Below are 12,276 nucleotides of genomic sequence, written 5' to 3' on the forward strand. Positions count from 1 at the left end.
CTCATATTGTTTAATCGCTGACTTTTCTGAAAAAAAAAAAAAAAAAAAAAAAAAAAAAAAAAAAAAAAAGTAAAGCGTTGGTTTCCCTGGGGATAAGGTCATGTTAGTGGCTCCATCTCTAGGGACAGTTTCTTACCCATTATTCTCACTTAAAATATTGGCTTAGGCTACCAGGAACATGGAAATAAGAAAAGGAAAGGAGAAAACAAATCAGATAGATTGCTGTGAGAACTACATCTCAGTATTTTTTCTCTGGCGAAGAGTTCCACAACTGGTTCCAGGAGGCCTCCCCCTTTTGAGGTCAATTGCCTCAGTCTGTGGAACTTGTAAACCAAAGCTAATAGACTGAGCCAAATCTTTTATTTATTTATTTATTTATTTATTTATTTATTTATTTATTTATTTATTTATTTAATATATGTAAGTACACTGTAGCTGTCTTCAGACACTCCAGCAGAGGATGTCAGATCTCAGATGTTTGTGAGCCGCCATGTGGTTGCTGGGATTTGAACTCCGGACCTTCGGAAGAACAGTCAGTGCTCTTAACCGCTGAGCCATCTCTCCAGCCCTGAGCCAAATCTTCTATATCAGTCGATTCAACATGTGCTTTGTTCATAGCAGAGATCTGGGCTTGTAATTGAGCCATATCATGAGTGATATCATTGTCTTTTCAAATTCCCAACAAATGATTTTTAGTGGTGTTACACATATGTACTGAAAGCTGGCATGACACTTGGTAGAAAGCTGAACTTTGGGCTGGTGAGATGGCTCAGCAATTAAGAGCACTGACAGCTCTTCCAGAGGTCCTGAGTTTAAATCCCAGCAACCACATGGTGGCTCACAACCATCTGTAATGGGGTCGATGCCCTCTTCTGTAGTGTCAGAAGACAGCTACAGTGTACTTACATATAAAAAAAAGTAAAGGCATTATCATCATTATATAAAAAAAGAAAGCTGAACTTTAATGTTTTCCACTTCTTGTCCTAGTACTCAAACTACATCTTCTAAAACATCACCTTTTACTTCTAACATTTTATCTGTAACCCATTGCCTTGCAAGTGTTAAAGAGACATTTTTATTTAAGTCATCAACAAAATGTGCAGTCTTCATAGCTGAGTCTGAGGTGACTGTTGAGACAATAAGTGAAGTAAGAATGGTTATTAAAGCACTAATGCCTAAAATTAAAAGTCGCAACAAAATGCTTTGGTCTAATTAGCTCATTGACTCTCTTAAGCATTTGTAAAGCAACATTATCAATCCAAAAATCCTCTTTTACATCTACAGGAAGTATAACATAAGAAGGTCTTTGTAGCGCTAGCTACATATCATCACTCAGGATGATATCCTCCAGGTCCATCCATTTGCCTAAGAATTTCATAAATTCATTGTTTTTAATTGCTGAGTAGTACTCCATTGTGTAAATGTACCACATTTTCTGTATCCATTCCTCTGTTGAGGGACATCGTGGTTCTTTCCAGGTTCTGGCTATTATAAATAAGGCTGCTATGAACATAGTGGATCATGTGTCCTTATTACAAGTTAGAACATCTTCTGCCAAGGAGTGGTATTGCTCAGTTTTCTGAGGAACCGCCAAACTGATTTCCAGAGTTGTTGTACTAGCTTGCAATCCCACCAGCAACGGAGGACTGTTCCTCTTTCTCCACATCCTCACCAGTATCTGCTCTAACCTGAATTTTTGATCTTAGCCATTCTGACTGGTGTGAGGTGGAATCTCAGGGCTGTTTTGATTTGCATTTCCCTGATGATTAAAGATGTTGAACATTATTTTATGTGCTTCTCAGCCATTTGGTATTCCTCAGTTGAGAATTCTTTGTTTAGCTCTGTACCCCATTTTTAATAGGGTTATTTGGTTTTCTGGAGTCCCACTTCTTGAGCTCTTTATATATATTATATATTAGTCCCCTATCGGATTTAGGATTGGTAAAGATCTTTTCCCAATCTGATGGTGGCCTTTCTGTCTCCTTGACAGTGTCCTTTGCCTTAGAGAAGCTTTGCAATTTTATGAGGTCTCAATTGTCGATTCTCGATCTTACACAACAGGCCATTGCTGTTCTGTTCAGGAATTTTTCCCCTGTGCCCATATCTTCGAGGCTCTTCCTCACTTTCTCCTCTATAAGTTTCAGTGTCTCTGGTTTTATGTGGAGTTCCTTGATCCATTTAGACTTGATCTTTGTATAAGGAGATAAGAATGGATCAATTTGCAGTCTTCTACATGATAGTTTCCAGTTGAGCCAGTAGCATTTGTTGAAAATGCTGTCTTTTTTCCACTGGATGGCTTTATCTCCTTTGTCAAAGATCAAGTGACCACAGGTGTGTGGGTTCATTTCTGGGTCTTCAATTCTACTCCTTTGATCTACCTGTCTGTCACTGTACAAGTATCATGCAGTTTCAATCACAATGGCTCTGTAGTACAGCTTGAGGTCAGGGATAGTAATTCTACCAGAGGTTCTTTTATTGTTGAGAATATTCTTTGATATCCTAGGTTTTTTTCTTATTCCAGATGAATTTTCAAATTGCCCTTTCTAACTTGGTTAAGAATTGAATTGGAATTTTGATGGGGATTGCATTGAATCTGTAGATTTCTTTTGGCAAGATAGCCATTTTTACTATATTAGTCATTTCAATCCATGAGCATGGGATATCTTTCTATTTTCTGAGATCTTCATTATCTTTCTTCAGAAACTTGAAGNTCTTATCATACAGATCTTTCACTTCCTTAGTTAGAGTCACACCAAGATATTTTATATTATTTGTGACTATTGTGAAGGGTGTTGTTTCCCTAATTTCTTTCTTAGCCTATTTATCCTTTGTGTAGAGAAAGGCCACTGAATTGTTTGAGTTAATTTTATATCTAGCTACTGCACTGAAGCTGTTTATCAGGTTTGGGTATTCACTGGTGTAATTTTTGTGGTCATTTATATATAATATCATATCATCTGCTAATAGTGATATTTTGACTTCTTTCTTTCCAATTTGTATCCCCTTGTTCTCCTTTTATTGTCTAATTTTTCTGGCTAAGATTTCAGGCACTATATTGAATGGGCAGGGAGAAAGTGGGCAGCCTCATCTAGTCAATGTTTTTAGTGGGATTGCTTTAAGTTTCTCTCCATTTAGTTTGATGTTGGCTACTAGTTTGCTATATATTGCTTTTATTATGTTTAGATATGGGCCTTGTATTACTGATCTTTCCAAGACTTTTTATCATGAGTGGGTGTTGGATTTTGTTAAATGCTTTCTCAGCATGTAAGGAGATGATCATATGGTTTTTGTCTCTGAGTTGGTTTATATAGTGGATTATATTGATGGATTTCCATATATTAAACCATCCCTGCCTCCCTGGGATGAAGCCTACTTGATCATGATGGATGATTGTATGATGTGTTCTTGGGTTCAGTTTGTGAGAATTTTATTGAGTATTTTTGCATCGATATTCATAAGGGGAATTGGTCTGAAGTTCTCTTTCATTGTTGGGTCTTTGTGTGGTTTATGTATAAGCATAATTGTGGCTTCATAGAATAAATTCAGTAGTGTTCCTTCTGTTTCTATTTTGTAGAATAGTTTGAAGAGTATTGGTATTAGGTCTTCTTTGATGATCTGATAGAATTTTGCACTAAACACATCTGGTCCTGGGCTTTTTTTGGCTGGGAGGCTATTATTTCTTTAGGAACTATGGGACTATTTAGATGGTTTATCTGATCCTGATTTAACTTTGGTATCTGGTATCTGTCTAAGAAATTGTCCATTTCATCCAGATTCTCCAGTTTTGTTGAGTATAGGCTTTGATAGTAGGATCTGATGATGTTTTGGATTTCCTCAGATTCTGTTGTTATGTCTCCCTTTTCATTTTTGATTTTGTTAATTAGGATACTGTCCTGTGCCCTCTAGTTAGTCTGGCTAAGGGTTTATCTATCTATCTTGTTGATTTTCTCAAAGAAACAGCTCCTGGTTTTGTTGATTATTTTATAGTCCTTTCTGTTTCTACTTGGTTGAATTCACCCCTGAGTTTGATTATTTACTGAATCTACTCCTCTTGTGTGCATTTGCTTCTTTGTGTTCTAGAGCTTTCTGGTGTGCTTCCAAGCTGCTAGTGTAAGCTCTCTCCAGTCTCTTTTGGAGGCACTTAGAACTATGAGTTTTCCTTTTACCACTGCTTTCATTTTGCCCCATAAGTTTTGATATGATGTGCCTTCATTTTCATTAAATTCTAAAAAGTCTTTAATTTCTTTAATTTCTTTCTTTATTTCTTCCTGACCAAGTTATCATTGAGTAGGATCTTGTTCAGCTTCCATGTGTATGTGGGTTTTCCCCTGTTTCTCTTGTTATTGAAGACCAGCCTTAGTTCATGGTAATCTGATAGGATGCATGGAATTATTTCTTGTCTTCTTGTATCTCTTGAGGCCCGTTGTGTGACCAATTATATGGTGAATATTGGAGAAGATACCATGAGGTGCTGAGAATTTTTAGGATGAAATGTTCTATAGTTATCTCTTAAATCCAATTAGTTCATAAGTTCTGTTAGTTTCACTGTGTTTCTGTTCAGCTTTTGTTTCCATGATCTGTCTATTGCTGAGAGTGCGGTGTTGAAGTCTCCCCCTATTATTGTGTGAGGTGCAATGTGTGCTTTGAGCTGTAATAAAGTTTCTTTTATGAATGCGGTTCCTCAGAAAATTGGACATAGTACTACCAGAAAATCCAGCAATATCACTCCTGGGCATATACCCAGAAGATGCTCCAACATGTAATAAGGACACATGCTCCACTATGTTCACAGCAGCNTTATTTATAGTAGCCAGAAGCTGGAAAGAACCATGATGTCCCTCCACAGAGGAATGGATACAGAAAATGTGGTACATTTACACAATGGAGTACTACTCAGCAATTAAAAACAATGAATTTTTGAAATTCTTAGACAAATGGATGGATCTGCAGGATATCATCCTGAGTGAAGTAACCCAATCACAAAAGAACACACATGGCATGCATTCACCGATAAATGGATATTAGCCCAGAAGCTCAGAATACCCAAGAAACAATTTGCAAAACACATGAAAATCAAGAAGGAAGACCAAAGTGTGGATACTTTGTTCCTTCTTAGAAGGGGGAACAAAATACCCATGGAAAGAGTTACACAGACAAAGTTCGGAGCAGAGACTGAAGGAATGACCATCCAGAGACTGCCCCACCTGGGGATCCATCCCATAAATAACCACCAAAACCAGACACTATTGTAGATGCCAACAAGAGCTTGCTGACAGGAACCTGATACAGCTGTCTCCTGAGAGGTTCTGCCAGTGCCTGGTAAATACAGAAGTGGATGCTCTCAGTCTTCCATTGATTGGTGCATAGGGTCCCCAATGAAGGAGCTAGAGAAAGTACACAAGGAGCTGAAGGGGTTTTCAGCCCCAGAGGAGGAACATCGATATGAACTAACCAGTACCCCCAGAGCTCCTTGGGACTAAACCACTAATCAAAGAAAACACATGGTGGGACTTGTGGCTCTAGCTGCATATGTATCAGAGGATGGCCTAGTCAGTCATCAATGGCAGGAGAGGACCTAGTGCTGTGAAGGTTCTATGCCCCAGTATAGGGGAATGCCAGGGCCAGGAAGCAGGAGTGGATGGGTTGTTGAGCATGGGGAAGGGAAAGGGGATAGAGGATTTTCAGGTTATAACATTTGAAATGTAAATAAAGAAAACATCTAATAAAAACATATATCCAAAAAAAAAGAAGAAGAAAAGAAAAGCAAGTGGGTGCCCTTGCATTTGGAGCATTGATGTTCATAATTGAGAATGTATCTTGGTAGATTTTTCCTTTAATGAATATAAAGTGTCCTTTCTTATCTTTTTAAATAACTTTTGGTTGAAAGTCGATTTTATTCAATATTAGAATGGCTACTCCAGCTTGTTTCTTGGGACCATTTGCTTGGAAATTTTTTCTCTGAGGTAGTGCCTGTCTTAGTCACTGAGGTATGTTTTCTGTTTGCAGCAAAATGCTGTGTCCTATTTATGTACTCAGTCTGTTAGTCTATGTCTTTTTATTGGGGAATTGAGTCCATTGATATTAAGACATATTGAGGTAAAGTGATTGTTGCTTCCTGTTATTTTTGTTGTTAGTTGTGGAATTATGTTTGTGTGGCTATCTTCTTTTGGGTTTGTTGAAAGAAGATTACTTTCTTGCTTTTTCTAAGGTGTAGTTTTCCTTCTTGTGTTGGAGTTTCCTATCTATTATACTTTGTAGGGTTGTATTTGTGGAATAATATTGTGTAAATTTGGTTTTGTCATGGAATGCCTTGGTTTCTCCATCTATGGTAATTGAGAGTTTTGCTGGATATAGTAGCCTGGCTGGCATTTGTGTTCTCTTAGGGTCTTCATGACATCTGCCAAGGATCTTCTGGCTTTTATAGTCTCTGGTGGGAAATCTGGTATAATTCTGATAGGTCTGCCTTTATATGTTACTTGACCTTTTTCTTTTGCTGCTTTTAATTTTCTTTCTTTGTTTAGTGCATTTGGTATTTAGATTATTATGTGACTAGAGGAATTTCCTTTCTGGTCCAGTCTATTTGGAGTCCTGTAGGCTTCTTCTATGTTCTTGGGCATCTCTTTCTTTACGTTAGGGAAGTTTTCTTCCATAATTTTGTTAAAGATATTTACTGGCTCTTTAAGTTGAGGATCTTTGCTATCTTCTATATCTATTATCCTTAGGTTTGGTCTTCTCATTGTGTCCTAGATTTCCTGTATGTTTTGTGTTAGGAATTGTTTGCATTTTGCTTTTCTTTGACTTTTGTGTCAATGTTTTCTATGGTATCTTATGCACCAGGGTTTCTTTCTTCTATCTCGTGTATTCTGTTGGTGATGCTTGCATCTATGACTCCTGATCTTTTTCATAGATTTTCTATTTCCAGGGTTTTCTGCCTTTGTGATTTCTTTATTGTTTCTATTTCCATTTTTAGATCTTGGATGGCTTTGTTCAATTCCTTCACCTGTTTCATTGTGTTTTCCTGTAATTCCTTAAGGGACTTTGGTGTTTCCTCTTTAAAGGTTTCTAGCTGTTTACCTGTCTTTTCCTGTATTTCTTTAAGTGAGTCATTTATGTCCTTCTTAAAGTCCTTTCTCATCATCATGAGATGTGATTTTTAAATAAGAATTTTACTTTTGCAGTGTGTTGGGGTATTCAGGGCTTGCTGTGGTGGGGGAACTGGGTTCTAATGATGCCAAGTAACCTTGGTTTCTGTTGCTTATGTTCTTGTGCTTGCCTCTCAACATCAGGTTATCTCTAGTGCTACATTCCCTCTCTGTCTCTGACTGGAGCCTATCCTTCCTGTCATCCTGGTTGTGTCAGAACTCCTCAGAGTTCAGCTGTCTCTGTGATCCTGTGATTCTGTGATCCTGTGATCCTGAAATTCTGGATATGGAAGAGCTCCTGGGAGTCAAGCTGCCTCTGGGATCCTGAAATCTTGGTGTGACCAAGCTCCTGAGATCCTGTGATCCTGGGCATGTTAGAGCACTGGGGAAGTTGAGCTTCCTCTGGGTGTTATGTGTGGAGCCAGCACAAGTTCTGCTCCAGGCACCGGCTCAGACTAGAAGGAGCCTGTGCCACTGGCTGGGTGGGAGTTCCAGTGTCTCTGAATTGAGGTGGTCCCAGTTACTTTAGGTGTTGGGGCAGTTGTTGCCTCCTTGCCTGTGATCCTGGGTGTCTTAGAGTACTTGGGATTTGAGCTTCCTCTGGGTGTTTTGGGACTGGGTGCAGAGCCAGAACCCAAGTTCTGCTTCGGTCACTGGCTCAGACCAGAAGGTTTTCTTTTTCCATATATTATACAATAGTATCTCAAATAAATGGATAAATTCTTTTATAGCAAAACATATCAGATTAGTTTATTCTATGGGGAAAAATAATAATGGACATTTTTACTCAATATCATATTGTGAGTGACTTCCCACCCAAAATTAGGGACTTGAATATACAAACACAGTCATTGCAGAACCAACCCAAAACTATGCACAGACCCTAACACTCAGGAGAGCTAGTATATGAACTTGTGAAAAAAACTGTAAATTCACCTGTTAGAACACATATTTGATTGTTTTAGAAAGTGGTAGAATCAGGCTTTGGGGCCCTGGTCTGGCCTCAGTGGGAGAAGATGCCTTTAATCCTAGAGAGCCTTGAGGCCCCAGGGAGGAGCCAGGCCTGGTGTGTGTGACTGAGTACCCTCTTGGATACAAGGGGGAGTAGTAATGGGATAAGGAACTGTGGGAGGGCAACAGGGGGTGTCAATGACTGGAATGCAAATAAATAATATAATTCAAATAAAAAACTACGTTTAAAAAAAGAGAAAGTAGGGACTACTAGCTTCAAAGTCACATCTGAAGGGTTGCCTGCAGCCTGTAAGGTAGAACTTTCACCCACTAACTAACCTTTCACTCACTCACAGCACTTCCTCCACATTCCTTTCCTTTTGCAGGACACCCTATGTCTAAAACAAAGGATTCTAGTTTGCCCATCCCTCCAGTTGGGGGCCAGAAATGCCAAAACTTTTAATTTCTATGCATGTATTGGGATTTCCCATCACTGATATGACAAATGACTACAAACACAATTGCTTAAAACAACACACATTTATTTAATTTGTAGAACTCTTAAGTCAGAAATAAATCTTATGGGGATAGAATCAAGTAACAGCATGGTGGGTTTCTGTAGGCATTGAGAAAAATTAATTTCATTGCCCTTCTCAGCTTCTAGTGGCCTTTTATATTTCTTGGCTCATGGCCACTTGATCCATCTTCAAGGGACATCACTCCAATTAGTGAGTCACCATTACACAATCATTTCCTCTTCTATAATCAATTCGTGCCTTCCCATCCACCACTTTATAAGGACATTTGTACTTATGACTAGGACCCACCCTGACAATCCAGAAATAGCTTTCCATCTTGAGATCCTTATTCACATCTCCAATGTCTCTTTTGCCACTTACTGCAGCATCCATAGATTCTACAGATTAAAATAAAAATCCTTGGGACACTATTACAGGGCTTAGACATTGCAAACTGGAAAAGCAAAATAACATAGTAAGCATGGAGTTGTTTTTTTCTTTCTTTCTTTTTTTTTTTTTTTTGCAGTGGTCTAATGGTGTGGTCAAGAAGTCTTTCACTGAAATGAGGACACAGCTTCTGTTGCTATCTCAGGGATCTCAGGCCAGTGTAGATATAGAATAGGAAAGCAAATTCCTCATCTTGGTTCATTTGTGAGTTTGGGTCTTGAACAGAAGATGATCTTCAAGTGATTCTTCTCCATCTAGAAACTATTACACAAGTTTTTATCACAGCACATTACGTAAGTCAATCTCCTTCCACGGTTATACTGTTTTTCCTTGCACTGACGCATGCACCCTTGCTTTGAGAACACATGTCTTGATTCTAAAAATAAAGAAGCTTCGTTATACATGCTGGAGGAATCTATTATAATACAATGTTCTAAAAGTCATCACCAAGAGGAAAACCCCTTCACACTAGATACCCTTCCTCCTTCCCTTTGGAGGTCACACTCCCATACTGACTCTGATTCTGGATGCCAAGCCTCTCACTGGTAAATTTGAAAGTACTCTTTTCCTTCCTCCTCACATGTATTTACTACCTCGCCACTTAGCAGGGATAGACAATGTTACGTTCTTTATCCCAGGCACTAACAGGAGGAGTAGTCGTTTGAAGGCATTTTTTTTTTTTTTTTGGAGTCTGTATCAGCCCCACTTACCAAAATAGTATGATATGGTAGTGCACGATTCACCAGGTTTTGCGACGCATCTGTCTTGTTCCTTTTTACATTCTGAATCTTTTGACATTTTACAGACATTACAGATCAGACCTGTATTTGTTGGATAAGGAGAGAGTAGGATTTTTAGGAAGAACCGTGGGGCTATGGGAATAGTTGATTTTAAGATCAAAGAGAGGCTTCAGTGTTACACATAGACTGTGCTGTCTGCTTACTCCATCAGCTGGTATTCAAACTAGCTCGGTGAATTAAGCTAGAGGATGGATCAAGATATTAATAGCAATATTTATATTACCTAGTTAGTACCTACTTATATTTGAAGATGAAATAAAAACAGAGAGAATTCGAATGTAGTTTGAGTATGACAACAGACAAATTTCATTGGGAAGAGATGAATATGCTGTCAATATGTTGTCTTCTAGGTAGGACTTCTCTAGGCAAGGAGTTGAGTTGACTATTGGAGATATGGACACGCAGGTTAGATCTGGGTGATCGTGTGTTGGAGGGCATAGAGGACAGAATAGCAATGGGATGTTCTGAGCACACCGAGTTACATTCTCCGCAGATGCTCCTTCCTTGCTTAGCCTGACTTGCTTTCCTTTCAAGGAATAAGTATCACCAAGTGTTACTACCAAGCTGAGAAAGGATCCAGGAATCTCTGTGTAGTAACAGGGCAAGAGTGGCAGGGCACTGAGGCGACATCAGAAGCTATGACAAACTTAGCTTTAACCGTTAAGAGCAATGTTGAGGGAGGAAAAAAAAAGTGGAGTACGTTATTTTAACTTTTCATCTCAGACATTCCAAGATTATTGCATCAGAACCTATATGGAGCCCAGGAGGCCTTGACTTGCATCTAATTTTGAGGATGCCTTTGTGACATGGGTTTATATTTCACTCTCCCTGATCCACAAAAACTACCCTTACAAATGTTGCTAACAACCCCTAATGACAAATCTGATTGTCTTTGTATGATCCAGGAGTTCATCCACTTATAAGTAATGATGGTTTAAGGCAAATGGGTAGATGTGCACAGGTTAGTTGCAAACATAGTGCAAATTTTTATGTCAGGAACTTGAACATTATCATCTACTGGTATCCACTGGACATATTCTGCACTTTGATTTCTTTTGAACAGTTTGCTATATACATAATATTCCAGTGTAGTTTGGTGCAGGCTTTAGTTAATCAATTCCTTATGTAATTTAATTTATTTATATTTTTTGATATGACTTTCCACAATAACTAATCCTGAACATTACAGTATAGTGAGGTAGTTCTGGTATAATTTAATTTGTATGTGATTGTATCTGTTAAATAATTTCATATAAGCAGAATTGCCAGTTAAAAATAATTATTCTGATAGATTTGCAAGATAGACTCTAAAGGTAATGAAACTATACATTCTCTTGCTATCAATTTTAGACAATTCTTATCTCTCTATAACCAGACCATTGTATCATGTTATTCAGTTTCTGAATATTTTATCTGATAGGTCCTTTTAATTTGTATTTCTCTTGCTATATAAGGAGTGAGATTGAGCACATTTTTGTATATTTAATACCTATTTCTATTTACTTTATGGTGAATTTTTGATTTCTTTAATTTGTTTTTCTGTTAGATTGTTAGTGTATTTAAATTTTTATAGGAAGCCATTAGATAGTAGGAACATTAGCCAGTTTTTCATGACATGAATTAACATTATGCTTTTTACCTCAAAGAATTTAAAAATTTTTCTTTCCTTATATTTTTAATTTTTTGAGATAACACAGTTATAACATTTCTCTCTTCCCATTCTTCCCTCCAAATCCTCTTATATGGCCCTCCTTGGTTTCTTTCAAATTTATGTTTGTTTGTTTTTTTTTTAAAATAAGAACTCTAGTTTTTTGAGGTATAGTTAGAAATGTCTTTCTCTAATAGGTAAAGAACCCTACATTTTCTATAATGTTTTATGGCTTAACATTTCTTAGTATGAAAAGGGGGACAAAATAGAAATGCTGTTGTACTTCAAGTACATTTGATAAGTAGAAAGGATAGGAATTAGCCATTAATTTTCATTTAGTCATGAGGGAGAGGAGTGTACCAAGGCTGATGTTCAAGGGAGGTGTGCATTCACTGGTATAAGACAGAGGCCCAGAAGAGAGATCTCCTTGGGGAGTGAAACTGGGTATTTTCAACTACAAATTATAATTGGAACCTTAAAAATGGAAGGGAATCTGTGAGTAGTATTAAACTTTGAAGAGCCTGGGTGTAATCAGGTAAATAGAGATCCCTGCAAAATACATGACAAAGAAGTGACCAGAGAAAAGAAGAGGAGGAGAGTGTTGTGTAGAATACAGCATAGCAGTGTTTCAAGAAAAGGGGGAAATAAAATGGAACCTTATAAATAAAAATGCAGAGAACTGGGCTGGTGATATGGCTCAGTGGGTAAGAGCACCCGATTGCTCTTCCGAAGGTCCGGAGTTCAAATCCCAGCAACCACATGGTGGCTCA

General features: G+C 38.0%; 1 protein-coding gene across 1 annotated transcript in view; it reads right to left on the reverse strand.

Annotated features, from left to right (window-relative positions):
* Positions 1 to 9,312: 9,312 nt before the first annotated feature.
* Pate4 (prostate and testis expressed 4) overlaps positions 9,313 to 12,276 on the reverse strand; it is a 6,491-nt gene continuing 3,527 nt past the window's right edge. Inside the window, exons 2-3 of the mRNA XM_021206808.1 lie at positions 9,769 to 9,879; positions 9,313 to 9,434 (exon numbers count right to left, since the gene is read on the reverse strand). Of these exons, the coding sequence (XP_021062467.1) occupies positions 9,313 to 9,434; positions 9,769 to 9,879 (233 nt within the window). The remainder of the gene's footprint in view (positions 9,435 to 9,768; positions 9,880 to 12,276) is intronic.

The sequence above is a fragment of the Mus pahari genome, chromosome 10, assembly GCF_900095145.1.
Source record: "Mus pahari chromosome 10, PAHARI_EIJ_v1.1, whole genome shotgun sequence".
Classification (NCBI taxonomy): Eukaryota; Metazoa; Chordata; class Mammalia; order Rodentia; family Muridae; genus Mus; species Mus pahari.